This window comes from Phodopus roborovskii, unplaced genomic scaffold (assembly GCF_943737965.1).
Source record: "Phodopus roborovskii unplaced genomic scaffold, PHOROB, whole genome shotgun sequence".
Taxonomy (NCBI): domain Eukaryota; kingdom Metazoa; phylum Chordata; class Mammalia; order Rodentia; family Cricetidae; genus Phodopus; species Phodopus roborovskii.
This window is the reverse complement of record NW_026126611.1, coordinates 6,744,474-6,763,381: the sequence shown is the minus strand read 5'-3', so window position 1 is coordinate 6,763,381 and position 18,908 is coordinate 6,744,474. Positions and strand designations below refer to the sequence as shown.

The 18,908-nt window shown below is 49.9% G+C and overlaps 1 protein-coding gene across 1 annotated transcript in view; it reads left to right on the top strand.

The window, feature by feature from the left end:
* Positions 1-18,908, top strand: part of Tmem181 (transmembrane protein 181) — a 43,085-nt gene that overhangs the window by 19,344 nt on the left and 4,833 nt on the right. Inside the window, exons 3-11 of the mRNA XM_051206045.1 lie at positions 4,939-4,994; positions 6,771-6,861; positions 8,276-8,397; positions 13,572-13,682; positions 14,565-14,645; positions 15,743-15,842; positions 16,417-16,547; positions 16,691-16,782; positions 17,782-17,839. Of these exons, the coding sequence (XP_051062002.1) occupies positions 4,939-4,994; positions 6,771-6,861; positions 8,276-8,397; positions 13,572-13,682; positions 14,565-14,645; positions 15,743-15,842; positions 16,417-16,547; positions 16,691-16,782; positions 17,782-17,839 (842 nt within the window). The remainder of the gene's footprint in view (positions 1-4,938; positions 4,995-6,770; positions 6,862-8,275; positions 8,398-13,571; positions 13,683-14,564; positions 14,646-15,742; positions 15,843-16,416; positions 16,548-16,690; positions 16,783-17,781; positions 17,840-18,908) is intronic.

Sequence of the window (18,908 nt, the reverse complement as noted above, 5' to 3'; positions counted from 1 at the left end):
CCAGGCCACTCTGTCTCGAACACCCCAGATTGTGTCCAGCCTTTACTGTGAAAGGGAGATGAAAATTGATGCCCCGAGGCTGAGACAGGGGTGATGTCAGTTGCCCATCACTTTATCTCATCACTCAGATTACTGTCAGTCTTCTGGAAAAACAAACAGTAAGGAATGTGTGTGTGTGTGTGTGTGTGTGTGTGTGTGTGTGTGTGCATATGCGCATATATGTACCCATTATATTACTATAATTGGGTCTCCTTACTGTATACAATTATAATACAGTCTATATATATAATTACAAATGTAAACAATTGTATTTATATCAAGGTGTAAATGGTTTTTATAGTTATTAGATCTAAGTATGTAATACAGCTATGAGATATAGTATGTACTATATAATTATAGAATATGTAATATTTTTATAATGACATAAAATAAAGGGACTGGCTCACACAGTTCTGGATGTTAAGGGATCCTCAGGTCTGTAGTCAGTTGGGAGCCACTTGGGCCTCATCGGGGCCCAGGGGCCTGAGAACCAAGGGATGAGTAGTGTGAGCCCCAGTCCAGGTCTGAGTGTCAGGCAGGAGACCAGATTCTCCTTAGTGTGTCTGTTTAGGCCTCAGCAAGCACGTTGAGGGGGCCCGCCTTCCCTGGGTAGGGCGGTCTGCTTTATTCAGTCTGCTGGCTGAAACATGAGTCTTACCCAGGAAGTCCTCACAGACACGTGAGAGGAGTGTTTAACCAAACTCCCTGTGCCCCCCTCCGCTCCCCTCCCCGGAATTAACTCGTGAAAGCAGCTGTTGTTAGCACTCTCTTCTTAATTACTTTATGTGGCAATGCTACTGTTGGAGAGTTTGGGGAGTTTGTGTCACTGCCTTATTATGCAGATGTGGAAACTGAGGCTCAGAGTGCCTGGTTAACGAAGAGCCCAGGTGTTGGTTCTTAAGGCTTCATCCCCCCCCTCCAAGCCAGCCAGAGTAAGATTCCCCTGCTGTGGAATGGCCCTCTCCATACTTGGAGACAGCCTCACAGCATCCTCTCTGAGGCAGCCAGTTGTGCTGGCCAACTTGCATTCACTACATCAGTGCAGTTTGAGTTTGGTTGAGGACTAATGGCAGCTGGCTAGGGCAGCCTCGGAGGCAGCCCAGAGAATTGGCTTCACGGGCTAAGAAAAATCTCGCTGTGTAGGCCCAGCTGGCAGAAATTCACAGAGATCCACCTGCCTCTGCCTCCCAAGCGCTGACATTAAAGGCGGGCACCACCATACTTGGCAGGAATATTACGTTTTAGACAAATCCAGCTATAAATTAATTTTAAAGTCACTTACGGCCAAAGCCCTGGAGGATCAATCAGTAAGAATCAGAGATGCTAAGGATTCTGGGAAGACAGTAGCGTGGGAAGGAATGTTCTTCCACACCTAGACCAGCCACAGCAATAGAACCTTGCTGGTGAGCTACTTCGGGATCCTGGGGTCTGTCTGTCGGAGGTTTGTAAATCTCTGGGGTGGCAGCTGACATTACACCGTGACTGATTTTAGCCATTAGTGCTGTGCAGGCCCTCACTCCCATGCCGGCTGTAAAGCAGAGATCTCGGTTCAGATTCTGAATTGGTCTGCATGCAGCTTGGGGGAATGAGGAGGGACAAAAGGGCTCGGTCCTCAAACTGGGGGCCTGAGCTCTGCTCCTCAGTTGCTGCTTCTGGTCACAGAGGTGTGGCAAGGCAGTGTAGCTTATGGGGGCTGTGGGCCGCCATCAAGTAAACTGATAGCCACATTGTAGAAGTCTTAGGAGAAGAATGAACAGGCGGGGAGAATAGCTCCCAGATACAATGAACGGTGAGTGTATATATACACACACACACACACACACACACACTCACACACACACACACACACACACACACACACATCCAGGAAGCTTAATGAGCTCAAGGGGGCTAAATCCAGGCTCATCACTGCAGCTGAACTATATAGGAAGCCTAAACCAGATGGAACCCTGCAGAAAGAGGGACTCATTACAGATAGAAGGTCCCCAGTGAGGCTGCTGGCTCTTATCTAAATTGTTCAGGGCAGGAAACAGACAGATGTATTCAAAATGCTGAGAGAATTCTCAACCAGGCATCCGCCTGGCAAAAATGTTCTTCACAAGTGAGGGGGAGAGGTTGAGTGTGGTGGCACATGCCTGTGTTTCCAGAATTTGGATGTCTGAGACAGGAGGATCGATCATGTGTGAGACCCGGTCTCTCAGTGAAATTGTGGGGGTGAGACATTCCCGGGCAAACTAAAGCCGAGGGCGTGGCTGCTGCTAGCCCTGTGCTACAAGTTCTGGAAGGGAGCCCGTAGGTCAAAGGTGACTGTTGTAATTATAAAAGCTCACGTTATTCCCACATCAGTGTGAAAGACACTTTCTGTTTTCTGTATTACTTAGAGGCTATTTTAAAAGTGCTTAACGTAAAAGCAGCTCTTACTGTGCATTTGCAAGTGCACACCTTGTTTCCTACATAAGAGACTAAGTCATTAACAGCATTTTATAGTTATAACAGCGATATAAAATAACAAATAAGGACTGTGGCTGCAGTTCAGTGGAGGGTACTTGACTATCTAGCATGTTCAAGACTGTGGGTTTGCAGTTTGATCCTCAGCATGCCCCTCCCCATTGTGTGCAGTGTGTATGTGTGCGTGTGTGTGTGTGTCTGCGCGCACACGCATGCATACATGTTCATGTGTGTATTCCTAAAGATCGTGTTGTCACAGTTGTTAAAAGATATGAGTTTTTGTATATCCATCATATTAAACTGTTATAAACTCCAATAAGAATACAACTCATGGGTGTAACGTAAAGAACGAAAAACCGTGAGGCTAACAGGAAGCAGATGTAAACAGAGGTTTAAAGGAAGCAGGATGGAGCCCTCCTAACCAATGACTAAATGTATGCCGGTTAAATTCTCCAATTAAAAGCAGAAGTAGGTAGAATAGATTAAAACACAGCACGAGGGGCTGGAGGGTGCTCAGAGGTTAAGAGTGCTTGCTGCAAACCCACACGCACCTGAGTTCAGATCCAAACGTGTACCCGCAACCCCAGTACTGTAGGTGGGAGAGATGGAGGCAGAGGGTCACGGGCGGCTTGCTGGCTTCCATCCTAGGTGAAAAACGTGAGGTCCAGGTTCAGGGAGAGACCCTGCCTCCGAGGACTAATGTGGGGGTGACAGAGAAGGACACTTGTCTGGCCTCCCCTCGGTGTGTACATACACCACACACACTCCATAGTGCTCACACGTCAATACATACACAAATATGGCACAGACTAAATTTCGTCTATAGAAGCCTTCTTTTCTAGCCATAGACAACAATCGGATTGAAGAGAAAGGGTGGAAGAAATATTCCATACAAATAGTATCAGACGATTGACTCCTTCCCCCTGTGATCTCTGCATAATCAAAGGCGAGGTCATGAGAAGCTGTGTGTACACTTGTGTTCACAGGAACATATATATCCACAGTAGCTAAAATGGTGAACCAGTTTACATATCCATTGACAGATGAATGGATAAGGGAAATGTGACATGGGCTACAGCTGAACGTTATTCACTCTTTAAGATGACACATGGAGAGGACTATTGTGTGATAAAACCTTTCCTGGAGAGACAACACACGTTAACTCGCCATAGATAGGGTTCCCATGATAGACCAAAGTGTAGGTACCACCAAAGCCCGACTAGGGGCTCCTTACAGGAGCAGAAATGACAGCCGCATCACCAAGGCCCGCCCCAGTACAGGTGACAGCTCACAAAAGCTGAGAAACTTGGAGCACACCGCACAGCGTGCAGGCAGCTCACCAGGCTGGAGCGGTCCTTTCCAAGTGGTTCTGGTCTAACCTCTTCCGGGCCGCTGCTCTGGTTTGTCTCAGACTCTGCAGCTGAGGCCTCTTCTGACATCAGCTTCTTTCCCTTTGGGGACTCAGGGCCGTTTTTGCTGACTCTGGCAGAGAGGGGCCTAGCCTAGTGAATCTGGTCAGTTTCAGGGACTTCCTGGAGCTCTTTTGAGTTGTTCACCTTTCTGTTTAAAGAGATGCCCGTAGGGAACTGTCACACAACCAGTGGCAGCCTGCTGCCAAGACTCACATCTCCAAAGGAGGGCACCAGCTACCTTGAGCTGTCACCTGATCTCGATACGTGCACTGGAGCACACATACACACAAATTGAAATTAGACGATTTAGACACATTGCAGCATGAGTCGTGAGGACATTGTGCTAAATGAAGTAAACCAGGCCCAAACAGATAAATCCTGTGTGATTCTATTCACCCAAGGTCCACGGAGAGGGTTACAGGGCGGAGGGGTAGAGGGGGTGGGGCGCCTAGGCCGTTGATGGTGCAGATTGGGTTTTACAAGAAGAGCTACAGAGATGGATGGCCATGTCTGCACTCTGCAGATGTACTTAATCCTGCTGAATTGTACTCTTAAATGTGCTTAAAATAGTAAGTTCTTGGCGTTTTTTAATTGCAGTAAGATCGGGGAAGAAAGAACTTAATAAAACATCTATTTCAAGAAAGCCCTATGCTAGGATACCTGTCACTTTATCACTTCTGCGGAATAGTTCTAGAAGACTGGGTTAGGTGGATGAATGCATTAACTTCATTTCTTAGTGATGTTTCACGGGGCTCTTACAATAGAAAGAGCGCAGAGGAGAGCCCTGGGGAGGGAGGGAGTCTGCGGAGACCCCACCTTAACATGCATGGAAGTTGTGTCCCCAGCAGAGCACACACCTAGTCCTTGTTTGGGCATTTTACCTACTTACATAAAATCTCTTAAAGGAAAAAAAGAAAAAAAAATACACCACCACAAGAGATCATTTGTGTCTACTGTGTAAAGTCTTTCTCGAATTTAAAACAAAATCGGTACGTTAACCACGCTAATCCCTTTCCCTTCTTGTCTTTGTTACTCTTAGGGCCCAAAGTGATCCAGACTTCCGCTGCTAACTTTTCACTGAGCAATAGCAAAAAGGTAAGAAGTGCATGGGGGGGGGGGTGTTCATTATAGACTTGCGGTCACTAAGAAGTGTCCCTGCCGCAGGGTCTGAGGGTAGACCGCCCTTGCCATTCTCCCGGCTAAGCAACGCAACAGCTCTTATTTCATGGTCAGGCTCTCGTCATCTGAAATTCCCGTTTCTAGGGACCTTGGAGTCCTCGGGAGGATGGCCGTAGGAGGGTGTTGGTGTTCCCTCCCAGGGAACTACGGCTCACGTCTAGCTGGTGTCAGCTGTCCTGATCGCTCGTGTTGGAAAATCCTGCTGCACTCACCACTTTAACAATGATACTTAGACATATGACCCTTCCTTTAAAAACCATAATTTGGGTATTTGTACATGTGTGTGGAAGCCAGAGGTCAGCCACAGGGTTTGGTCCTCAGGAGCTGGCAACCTGTCATTTATTTTGTTTGTTTGTTTGCTTGTTGAGGTAAGGGTCCCTTCCTGGTCTTGGGCTGGCCTGCTAGGCTAGTGAGTCCTGTGTCTGCCTCCCCAGTGTAGAGATTACAACCGTGTTGCACCCAGTCTGATGGCTGCAAGGGCAGAACTCACATTCTCGCACTGGCAGGCGAGCGCTTCCTAGACTTTTTTTTTTTGGCGTGTGTATTCAAGACAGGACTTTTTCCATGTCCCTTCCAGCAGTAGCAGCTCTCTTTGTTGGTTGGGTCCCCCTGCGTGAGCTCATCGTGAGTGCCTCCTGGGTGCTGGGATTGAAGGACTAAGCCACCATGCCTGGAGCTCCTTATGACTTTTAAATGGGCAAGAAGAACATTTGTGTGCTTTTAGCTGTTGCTACTGCCTGGGAGCGACCTCTGGGTGGTCAGCCGTTAAGGTTTCTTTGTATTCCTCGTTGTCTTGAGCTCTGGGCAGGGGGTCTGGTTTGGAGAGGCAACCACTATGAGATTTCTTGACAATCATGGGTTTCCCAGTCCCTACTCTCAGGGCCTCTCTCTCTCTCTCTCTCTCTCTCTCTCTCTCTCTCTCTCTCTCTCAGTCATCTCATGGAACTGAGGGTTTCTATGAGAACATCTTGTTTTCAGAAAGATAATATCCACCGCCTCCCACCCCGCACACACGCACACTGATAGCTTCCACTCCTCCATGGCTTTCACACAAGTGTGGTCTCAGAAAGTTTGGAGGAGACCCCGACAGCCTGAAAACAAAACAAGACATTCACCTCCACAGTGGAGGCCTGCAAATCATGCTGGTTTTGGAAGTGTAGGTAAGCACCTTCACCGGCTCCCTGCCCAGCCATGGGACAGCCTCTGCCGTGAGTTACCACGTCTGTGTGTTCAGGAGGCCATTGAGACCATTGTCACAGAGTCCTCTCACTTTCCTCTGTGGGTAGGTTAGGACTTCTCTAACCCTGGAAGTCACAAGCATCAGCCAGTGGGCATGCCCAGGCTACCAATACTACAGAGATGGTTATAGAGACACATAGCCAGGGATATGAACAATGCTCCCTGGTGTCCTTTACTACTGTGTCTGTCAGTCTGCCATTTCTAGTGGCTTCCTGCGGTGTTGAGGAGGCTCTGGTGGCAGGAGTTGCTGCCTAGTGTCTTGAAGAGGCAGGTGGGCCATGCAGCTGGTCCTTTCTGTAGGAGATTGATACCATGTGCTCTGCAAAGGGAAGCCACCCAGCTCTGTCAGGGCTCATGCTCCGAGCTGTGTGTGGAACATGCTTTACACATTAAGATGAGGTGTTCAGGGGCTCTGTGAACAGGGCATGTGATGACTTTATTTTTCTGCTTCAGTTAAAGCCTATTCAAATACATTCAAACCTGCTGTCTACATACAACCAGCAGCTATGGCTGACGTGTGTGGTGGAGCTGGAACCCTCAGAAGGTATGCAGCCTGATATTTGGGGTGGCTTGTTGTGTTTGGTACAAATGCTCATTCTCAAGAGGAGGGAAAGACTTTCCAGTATGTATGCTACAGATATGTGTAGAACGATGCCCAGCTCTGACACTAGGAAAGATCGAAGCTCCTCCGCGTGTCCCAGTGGGAACCAGGGTGCAGCTCTGTAGGGTGCGGGCAGCTGAGTTCAGTGTGGAGTTGGGAGAGGATTACCCCAAGGCATGTTTTCGATCCCCAGGGATACTGGGTAATGTGTGGGAACAATTTGACATGGGGAGAGCCTTGGGCTGGGGGGGCTGGGGGGCCTTTGTTTTCAAAGACTGGCCTCTGCATCTGCCTTGACCTAAGTGTTAACTTCCTCCTACTGAGAAGTGAGGCAGGTGGTCTCTGATCAGCTGAGGCACTCCAGGAAAGAATTGGAAGACCATCCCTTGACCACAGTAAAAGAAGTAAGAAAAAAGCAAGTTTAGGAGGATGGTCTAAAAGAAGGATCAACACAAAAGCGTTAGCTATGGTTATTGGAATGGGATTGTACTGTTCAGTGAAGCCACCTTTATGTGGGTTTTTGTTTGTATTTTTGTTTGTTTAAATACTTGTTTGTGTGTAGGGGGATGCACACCTGTGTGTTGGTGCCTGTTCTTTTGAGCCATGACCTCTCCCTGAACCGGGGCTCACGTTTTTTTCCTCCATTTTCTCCACTAGAAGCCAGAAAGCCCCAACGATCCTCCCATCTCCTCTCTACGGTTCTAGGGTTACAGGCGCGTGTGGGACACCTGTTGTACAGCTGGACACCTGTTGTACAGCTGCTCGAATCTGAATTCCAGTCCTAAGCAGGAAGCTCTCTTAAACACTGAGACAACTCTCCAAACTGTTCTCTCTCTCTCTCTCAAAACCTATTGCACTTATTTATTAGAGACAAAGTAGGTCAGAGGATAACTCCAGGGAGCTGATTCTCCTCTTCCACCGTGTGGGTCCTTGCTATGGAACTGAGGTGGTTAGCCAGGTTTAGCAGACTTCTTTACCTGCTGTACCATCTTAACAGACCTGTTCTCTTTTTTTATGATAAAAATATAATTAGACTAATTTTAGTGGGAAATGGAGATCTGAATCTGCCCTGGTATATAAAGAATTTCATGTACCCTCCTAACCGTGCACCCTGCCGTGAAGTGAAAAGGCTGGTCAGGAATGCAGGGTTAACGTAACACAGGTCGCGAAGCAATGGTGGGAGGTAGCAAAGGGTTCCTCCTTTGCCAAACGATGCAAGACTTTCAAACGTGGGGGTGGGGTGGGTGGGTGGTAATGTAGCCTTACGATGCTCCTGGGCGGTCTCTATGTGTCCGTCAGTGGGAAGTTCCTGGCCTGGCCTCGCCCCATGTGGAGACTGAATCTCCTTCTCTTGTAGAAACTTCTATCAAAACCAGCTTTTCCATGACTGTGAAAGTCAATGGTGTGGCTCAAGACGGAACCACAATATACATTCATAACAAGGCTCACAATCGGACAAGGACCCTCTCGTGTGCAGGGGTGAGTGTGCTTGACGTCGCTACCGTTAGTCATGTGATAGCTGCACACGCTGCCACAGACCTGCTTGTCCAGCAAACGGCCATAGCTTAGCTAGGTGACGGCTTCAAAAGTGGGTCCAAAAATATTAGGTTAGCATGCAAACAGTGGGTTTCCAGTGCAGTCCGCAAACGCATGCCGTTATGCTGGGTTCCCATCCACCCCCTTTGCCTTCTGCCCCCTTTGCTCCGGTTCTCTCTTCCGCCACTCACACACACACACACACACACTCACACTCACACACGCATTCACACACATTCACACACACACTCACACATACACTAACACACAACACACACTCTCACACACTCACACTCACACATACACTCACACACACTCTCTCTCACACTCATACACACACACTGACACACTCACACACACTCACACACATTCACACACACTCACACACACATTCACACACATTCACACACTCACACATACACTAACACACAACACACACTCTCACACACTCACACACACTGACACACACTCACACACACATTCACACACACATTCACACTCACACACACTCACACACACACTCACACACAGGACCTTCTTTCTGCTTTTGTACAGTATGTCCTATCTCCTATTTCCACTTGTCTCAAGATTGCATCCCGCCCGTGAGCCTCATTCTACTTTTATGACCTACACACAACACATACAGATACACGAATGTGTAAACTCACAGACGTAAACTTGAGTCTAGGTCTTGCATATAAAACATGCACTATCTGTCTTTTTTCAATCGGGCTTGTTCTGCTTAGCACACTGCTTTCCAGTCACATCCACTTTCCCATGACCCTCATGATTCCACTTTCTCTTCTGGCTACGTGAAATTCCATTTTGTATACATGCTCCATTTTCTTTCTCCAGCCATCTGTTGATGGACATCCGGCATTTCCCAGCTTCGTCTGTGATGTAGCAGTAAACACAGATACAGCAGTGTCTCTGTGGTGTGTTGACGTTGTTCCTGCTGGCATACCCCGGGACTGCTATAGCTCAGGTCCACTGAAGTCAGTAGCAGCCGGCCGTGGTTTACACTCCTATGGCTCATCTTTCTGCACACTCCTCACCAGCCTCACCACTATGGCTAGGGTGGGATGGACTCTCAAAGCACTTTTAATGTACATTTCCCTGATGAACTCAGGTGTTGGGCACTTCTTGAAGCATCAATCATTTATGTTTCTTCCTTTGAGAGCTGTGTGCTCGGTTCTTTAGTCCATTTGTTGATTGCATGATTTGAGTGTTAGTGTTTAGTTTTTGTGGTTCTTTATCTATCATAAGTAGTAACCCCTTATCTGATGTGTAGTTGGCAAAGACCTCCATCCTCACCCAGCACCACCATTCTATAGACTCTCTTCACTCTGGCGAGTGTTTCATTTGTCACACAGAAGCATTTAATTCCATGTCATTACACATACACATACACACACTCACATACATACACATACACACACGTATACATACACAGACATACACATACATACACACACACACTCACATACATATACACACACACATACACCATACTCACACACAAGTACACAGACTGCCATACTCACACACACTCACATAGACACACACACAGGCACACTCACATACAACACACACATACACACACACACACACACACACACACACACACGGGCACGCTCAGTCTGCCACAAACCCAGAGTCCATATGACCTGGTAATTGCTGTTGGTAGGCAATGTGGAGGGCCAGGTCTCAGGTGAACCTCTGCTTCTTTTCAGGGTCAGTCTTGATCACGGTGGCTTTGGGTGGTTTATACTGGGTATAGGCTGCTCTGATCCCTCTGTAGATGGGGGACAGAGTGCCCAGGCCTTTTTGGGGTCAGCAACCACATTTTAGGATCTGCTGTGGGATATGGTGTATGACTGGGAGATCTAGCCTAAGAATAAATTCTCACACCTTTACTTATTGATACTGTGTTCTGTTCAGAAGCCAGTAACTCAGACACCATCCCTGCAGCAGACTCGACAGGTCCCCCTGGCAGCAGGAGCCCTTGGAGAGGGTCAGAACAGGCCGGGTGTTGATTAGAGGCCCAGCTAGACACGGAGTATTGGAGTGAGTTGCAAGGTTTCACACTGAGTGTGTTCTGTATGCCGCTCATTAAATCCTCACAGGAGGTCCACAGGGTAGGAACTACTACCAGATTCTACTTTATAAAAGAAGAAACAGAGGCTTCAGGAGGGCACAGCCATTGTCCAGGTTGACACAGATACTAAGTGGGAGGGACAGGATCTGAGCCAGTGCTCTTTTATCCGGAAGCCACATGCATCCTGCCGAGTTACTAACCGTAAGAATCCTGCCGATTTCTCCCGGCAAGAAGACATTTGAGCAGGGAAGAGCTCCTGTGTAGTGGCTAGTCCCCTTCTCCTGGTTCTTGTCTGCTGACTGTAAGGGTTCAGAGCCCCAGCCTGAGGGTGCTAAGCTGTGGAAGACTGAGCTGTGCTGGGGTGGGGGCTCACACCTCAGCAACAACAGCCATACCCCTCACAGACAGGGTGGCATCTAGGAAGCTAACTGACCCCTCACCCTGTGTCCCTCTTCCCACCTAAGCAAGCAGCCAGCCTGAGCCAGTTCCTGGAGCGTATTCTTGTCTGTGGGGGATTAAGCCCTTCCGGCTTGTTCTGGGAAAGTCACCAGAACCAAGGTCCCATCCTGTGTGCAGGAGGCACTCAGTCAGTCCTGCCGGATAATAAGGATCATATGTTAAAGTCCCAAGAATCTTTTCCTTGGCCACCAGAATGGGACACACAGCTGTTCACCGTGACTGGTCATCCTAGCTGGCCTGTCTGAGGCATTTCCCAGCACATAGGACTTTCAGTTCTTGGCTTCAAGGAGAGCAGGCTGTCTAGGGGCTGGGTTATATCGATGCTCCCAGGATGTGCCCATCACAGCTGTCTTCAGGGTGGACCTCCAGAGCATCTCTGGGACCTTCCTGCCCGTGTGGGAAACCCTGCACGGTTTACACTGGTCATGATTTGGGACATCTCCTCTGTGTCCTTAGGCACTTTTATTACTGCAAGGAAATTGTCCTAACCAAGACAACAAGGAATCTTTATGTTACTTGAATATTTGCCACCCTCTTAACACTTTTGAAATCTGTTTGTATGTTTGTGTGAAGTGTGTGTATGTGCATGTTTGCACGTTTTTGGTAGAGGTCGGAGATCGGTGGTGGGTGTCTCCCTCAATCATCCTGCAATACATCCTTAGGTATTAAGTTAGGCCCCTTCACTTGAGCCCAGAGCTCACCGTTGGCAGTTTGCTTTAGGGATCCTGTCTCCTCCAGAGTGCTGGGACCATGGGAGGCAAAGACGGGGATTCTGGTCCTCATGTTTGCTTGGCAAGCGATTTCTCACCCAGCCACCTCCCCAGCCTTTGTTTCTAATTTGGTGTCAACAAACCAACACCCTGAGGTGATGAGGAAGCTTTGGTCACTTCGCTAGCTGCTTCATAATCAGATAGAGCATGGCTTGACCATGAGATGTACGAATCCGCAGGTGGCTTCACTATGGTATGTGTGACAGTACATATGAAGTGAACTACACTCCTAATAAGAACGCCTCTGCCAGAGAGAGAGAGATGGCCGGGACGTGGTGGCGCATGCCTTTAATCCCAGTACTAGGGAGGCAGAGGCAGGCAGGTCTATATGAGTTTGAGGCCAGCCTGGTCTACAGAGCGAGTACCAAGACAGGCTCCAAAGCTACACAGAGACCCCTATCTCGAAAAACAAAACAACAATAACAACAAAATGCCTCTGGCTGCAGAGACAGCTCATGTGAAGATCATTTGCTGCTCTTTCAGAGACCCAAGTTCACTTCCCAGTACCCACATTAGGTGGTCCACAGCCTCCTACAACTCAAGGGTTCTGATGCCCTCTTCTGGCATTTTTGGGCATGTGCACATGAATGTACACACACACACATGCGCATGCACACACACACACTTAACATAAAAATTGCAAAGGATTCTTTTACTTGTAAGGAATGTCTCTAACAGCTGGGCAGTGGTGATGCACACCTTTAATCCCAGCACTCAGGAGACAAAGGAAGGCGGATCTGTGTGAGTTAGGGGCCAGCCTGATCTATAGAGCATGTTGCTGGATAGAGGGCTACACAGAGAAAGGAAGGACGGACAGACTGACATGTCTCTTTCTCACAGCTCACAGAAGGTATACTGGAGACCTTGAATCTGCCCATTCCTGGTTCTCCTGAGTCCTTGGGGACACCTGTGATGATGACAATCACAGCAGAAATGGGAGTTGGGGACGAGAGCCCCTTTGTGGAGAGGGCAGGCAGGCAGCACTGAGGAGGAGGTCACAGCTGACCCCTGCTCTGACCTGGGAGAGAGGGCTCCTGTCCCCTCCAAGGGGCCGCCCAGCTGGCTGGCTGTGGAGGGATTTCCTGCCGGCTACAGGATGTGTGTGCAGGCTCTCCTGTGCTTTTCTTGCTGCCCCTTGGAGTGAACGGTGCTTATGGCAGCCAGCCCATCCCGTCGTCGTTTGCTCCCGTTCTGTGGCAGGCTACAGTGGAGAGTCCCACTGGGGGAGAGTCTGCCCTGTAGAGGGGCTCCGAGCCCTAATCCCGAAGAATTACAGGGTGGGGCTCGGTAGCCTGGGAAGTGTCCACATCTACCATCCACACGATGCACTTGTCGTTGCTTGTAGTCTTTGCCTTCATTGTGGGGACAGGGACGAGGGAAGCAGATCCGTGTAGGAAACAGCAGGCTGAAATTGAGGAGAGAAATGCGCATGGTCACGGCCTTGCAGGGTGGGCGCAGGCCAGGCAGGCTGTGAGGACGGCTCTGCTGGCTGAGCGTACAGTTAGTTCCCTGTGCAGTAGTACATGGTGCGTGTACAGACGACGCAGGCTTGTGTGATACCTTGTCACCCATCATCCACAGCAGGATCATCCCGATCACTGTTAGTCAGGCAATGCTCACTGGGCACCCGCTTTCTAGGAACCATCCTCGGCTGGCATCTGCCTCTCTCTGAGTGTTTGGCGAGTTTCTAGATGATGCCTTCCGCTCAGCTGTTGGAACAAGTCACTTAGGGTCTGTAGGTGGAAGGTCCTTTCCACTCGCCTTCGCGACGTGAACCTCTTCTCTTTCAGAAATGTGCAGAAATCATCGTGGCTCACCTGGGCTACCTGAATTATACACAGTACACAGTGACCGTGGGATTTGAACACCTGAACCAGCCCATCAAGGAGATGAACTTCACGGTGAGCACATAGACAGCTGCACACCTGTGTGGCTCCCTCGTCAGGTGGTTGGGTACACTAGTGCCTCGTGGTTTCTTTTGGAAAACCTGGATTTTTTTTTTTTTTTTTTTTTTTTTTTTTAGTCTGTGGAACCAAGAATAGCTTAAACAGCACAGAACCCAGAGACGCCAGGGCCCACTCAGGCAGCACAGCCCACATGACTATTAGGGGTGCAGATTCATACTTGAATTTTCTCCTTAAGTATTTTAGGAAATACTTCTCACACCTACATGTTTCACACGTCTGCTTTCCTTTCATGCAAAGATTGGCAAGGCCGACTTTTGATAGGAAGTTTAGAATTCAAGTGTCCTTATAATGATTATAGAATAATTTATCTGACGTTTTCGCCACTTAAAACCTTTCCCAGAAGTTCTCAGTGTTTAAGATTTTTTTTTTAAATCTGTTCTTTTTGTTTGTTTTCTGGTTTGTTTTTCGAGACAGGGTTTCTCTGTGTAGCCCTGGCTGTCCTGGAACTAGCTCTGTATACTGGGCTGGCCTGGAACTCACAGAGATCCGCCCCAGTGTTGGGATTAAAGACTTTTTTTTTTTCTAATCTGTTGTTTAATTTTGACATAAAATTTGTTAAAATTGTACAACATTGTGAGAAAACAGAAGGGAAAAGCATTTTAAATTCCTCAGTGATGGTCTCTGAAAGTTGGGTGTGTCTCCCTGTGCCCTTACCGTGGGATACTGTTTCTGTAGGTGTTTTCCCTTCGGGTGGAGATCTGACTCTTGGTGTCTTGCACACACACAGCTTACACAGACCCCAGTCCCGTCCCGTCCCGACCGGTCCTGTACACACTCGCCCTACACACACACACACACCTCTGTTTCCTCTTGCAGTGGAAGACATACAACCCTGCATTTTCCCAGCTGGAGATCTGGTTCCGCTTCGTGTTTGTGGTTCTCACGTTCATCGTCACCGTGAGTGTCATTTGCCTGGGCGGAGGGGCGGGGCGGGGTGTGGGGGCTCTGGCCCATTCACTGGGGATGAGGCTAGTCTGTGAAGTTCTAATCAGTACCGAGCCAGCCATGGAAACAGGGGCGGGGCGTAGAAAGCGGAGGCAGAGTGTGTGTTTAGTGGCTGGCTGACGGTCAGCTGCTGTACGCCCTCATGCTGACAGGGTTGGTGGCATCAGAGCCCAGCGTGTGAGGAGGCACAGCTGCTTGTACTGAAGGTGTGTGTGTGTGGGGGGGAGAGAGGCAGGGCGCGGGCCTTGAATCACGCGCCTTAGGGTGGCTGTGCCGTGCCTGGGGCCGTGGAGAGTGAGGTGAACCCCTGGCTCATTCATGGTTGGGCTCTCAGAAATCCTCCTTTTTTTTTGAGGGCTACCTGGTATCTGGATTCTCTTGGGGCCCAGAGATTGGCAATCACAGCCCTAAGTTGGTTCTCAAATGGAGAAGGTGCCTGAATGTCAGCAGATAACCTTTGCTGGGAAAAAACTGCCCCCCACCAGGAAATTTCAAGGGCTCAGAAAACTACTAGTTAGTATTAGGTGACAGGGAAGAAAATGACCTCTGCGTTTAAAGACATTTCCCCCAAGGGCTCCACACACAATGGAGGGGTTTGAAAACACGCGCAGCCTCTGGCTGTGGCATGGCTTTACCTGCTGCCTTTTCCCTGGGGGTCCTGACACCATCCTTAGTGCATGGTGCCATCCGTCAGCTGTGCTGCTCGGTAGGCAGGTGACCTGGTGGCATCTACAGACGTGCTTGCTCTGGGGAGTCCTTTGAGCCTCCGTGTGGGAACAGGCTGGGCTGGACTGCAGCAGCCCAAGCAGAAAAGCGAGGCGTGGGCCTATTTCCCGTGTGCAGGCAATTCATGGCCCCGTGGAAGCAGTCTGTGGCCCAAAGCACCTGTGACCCCATGCAGCAATTACACTTTACTATGCTGGCCGTAATGGATAGTGGTGGGACCCCAGCAATCACTTTAACCAACCAGCGATGCCTCATGATGGAGTGGCACTCACCCTGCGGGGGACAGGGCCCAGCAGGCAGTCACGGGGCCGTTTGCTTTGCAGTGCCTGTTTGGACATTCCCTGCGCAAGTTCTCCATGAGAGACTGGGGCATCGAGCAGAAGTGGATGTCCGCCCTCCTGCTGCTGCTGCTGCTCTACAACGGTGGGTGCCCTTTTCACCTCCCAACTTTCGCCCCCTCCGATTCCGAACTGCCAGTCATCCTGAAAGGTGGCCGGGAGTGTCTGCAGGGAACCCCTGCAAGAATATGTTGTGCCACACCCCTGCGCCCCGGGCACCATGTTCCACATCCATAGCAGATGCTTCAATCTCGAGCAGACACAAACTGCCTGGGTAGTGGGAGCTTGGACAAGACGCAGACACAGACGTGGCAGTCCTGGGATTTGGCTGAGGTGCCCGGCTGTGCGTGAGCAGCTGTCTCTTCCTCTGTCCCCAACCCAGAGAGCATCTGCTTCATGAGCTGGGCTCTGGAAGTTCTCAGGGCGTGGGAGAAGCTGACATGGGCAGATGGCGCTCTCTCTGTCAGGGTCACTGCGTTCAATCTGCTCAGTGGCTTTAGACATCCAGAAAACAAACTCACCTTTGGTTTGCCCCCTGCCCTTCAGCTCTGACCAGGAGCAAACGCAACAGTGAGCTCTGAGCTCGGAAGAGGCTGGGGATTCTGTGCTGGTTGCCAGCCAGCTATGTTTTTGCCCATGTTCTGTCTGCTGCCTTCCAGACCCGTTCTTCCCACTCTCCTTCCTGGTGAACAGTTGGCTCCCGGGGATGCTAGATGACTTCTTACAGTCTCTGTTCCTGTGTGCCCTGCTGCTCTTCTGGCTGTGCGTGTATCACGGGATACGGGTCCAGGTAAGCAGACAGATGCTGGTCGTCCTTCAGAATGAGTGGTACCCTGAGACCCTCCCCATGCTGTGTTAGGAGTGTTTGGGGGCTCTGTTGGGCTTAGTCATTATTTGGTGTATTTCTTACTTTTCTACTTTTTTTTTTTTAAGGGAGAAAGAAAGTGCTTAACTTTCTATTTGCCTAAATTTTTCATCGTTGGACTGTTGTGGCTGGCTTCTGTTACACTAGGAATATGGCAGACGTGAGTATTGCTGCTGGGTGGAAATATTGATAGCAGCAGGACGCTTCTTTATTGAGAAAGTGTTTGGTTTGCTGGGACAGCACCCAGGGGCGCCCAGCAGAGGCATCGGCGCTCCCTCCTGCCTCTTCAGGCTTCCTTACCTTGCACAGCTTTAGGCTTGATCCTGTTAGTCTCACGTGACCCTAGTTAGACTTGTTCCCCTTTGTGAAACAGCTCCGCTGCAGGAGCTGTGCGTCACTGCCAACCTCCCAGACACACTGCTCGGTGCCTGACCACGTGTGGCTTTTTGTGACTCCTCGTGCCTCAGGCCACAGTGGCGCCGACAAGACTTCACACCATCCAAGTCACTCCTTCCCTGCCAGCCCAGCCCCCAGTGCCAGTTCTGAAACTGAAGTTCATGCACGCTTATACTGCTTTTTTATCCTGCCGCCCTTATGTGTCTCACATGCCCAAGTGTGCCATTGAAATAACTCCTGGAGCTGGAGAGATGACTGGGCACTCGGTGTGCTGCTCCTCCAGAGGGGACCTAAGTTCACTTCCCCGCCCCCATATCAGGTGGCTCACAACCACCCATAGCCTCCACCTCTGGCCTCCCCAGGCACCGCCCTTATGTGCACCTACCGTCCCCCAAGCACATGGTACACGTAATTGAAAAGGCAAGTCTTTCATTGAGGATAGCTCTTTAACTGTGTGTAAGGGATCTGTAAGAAACAAATCCCGCACCTTCACCCTACCGGTGAGCGCGTGCCACTACGCCCGGCTTAATGCTTGGCACTTTCCCTGTGTAAAATGCAGAGCTGCCATTTAAAAATCCTCCAGTGGTGGGAGCAACTACTGTACGTTTACAAGCAAAAGAAAGAAAGAAAGAAAGAAAGAAAGAAAGAAAGAAAGAAAGAAAGAAAGAAAGAGAAAGAAAGAAAGAAAACCCGGAGTCAGGAGAAGCGTGGAACACAGAGCGAGCTTTCTCATTAGTCTGTATTTTTAACATCTTCCTTTTAGATTTAATGAACTGCATGACCCCATGTACCAGTACCGTGTTGACACAGGAAACTTTCAGGTAAGCACTGTTTGTGCAGCCTCACGTTCGTTAACCCTCTTTATGAGGCGGCTGGTTTTGTATCTCTAGTCACGCTGTTAGTGCAACTTGCCAGTGGCTGCTTGAAAACGAATATAGGAAGCTGAGGAGTGGAAGGATCTGGGGAAGGTGGTTTAGGCTGGGGAGATTTGGTAAAGCACTTGCCACACAGGCATGAGGGCCTCAGCCAGACAGTGCTGGACTGGGAGAGAGACTGCCCCAGGATCCATTTGCGGAGACCAGAGGATTCTGGGATGCGGGGCCTGGGGCAGGGCACCCTGGGAGGAGCTTAGCTCAGAGAGTCCATATTGGGTGGGAAGGTGGGGCTTCAAACCAGCTACAGGTAGGGCCAGAGCTTCAAGGGGTTTTCTGGGTGGAGGGTGGGTCCGGGAAGGAGCGCTACAGCCCGTTTCACGAAGAAGAGTCAGCGAAGACTATTGGGAGTGAGCCTCACAGATTAGAGGACTTGTGGGGATGGACCGGTCTGCCGTCGATTGCACTTGTCTGGCCTGGTTTGTTCATTCCTGGCAAACTGAGGCAGAGTCTGGAGCCACACCGCAAGGATACGCAACCTAGGCCATTGCGGGCTCACCCAGGGGCTGAGCCCCCTCTGTTTGTTCATCTATAAAATGGGTCAATAGTGGCATCTCCCACATCATACAAGGGATGCAGAACTCTTGGCCAAATGTCACAGAGAAGGCCCCTGTCCTGAGTTGCTGGCGAGCCCTTCCCTTCCCAGCCAGGCTGTGTGGGATGGAGTTGCGAGGGCTCAAGAACAGACAGAAGTCCACACCCTTCACTGAAGAACACAGCAGGGATCAAAGGCTGCTAGGGTGCTGGGAGCAGCTGTCCTGCACAGCAGAAGAAGAGTCTGGCCCCTGACCTGCAGCCCCACCCTCGAGGCTGTAAACTGAGAGAGGGACCTGCTTCAGGGAGCTCAGGAAAGGGGGCAAGCTCCTACTCAGATGAGCCTCGTGGGCGAGAAGGCTCAAGGACAGCACACGATGCCTTCTCATCAGAGCCACTAACCTGGCCCTCGGACAAGGGCTTT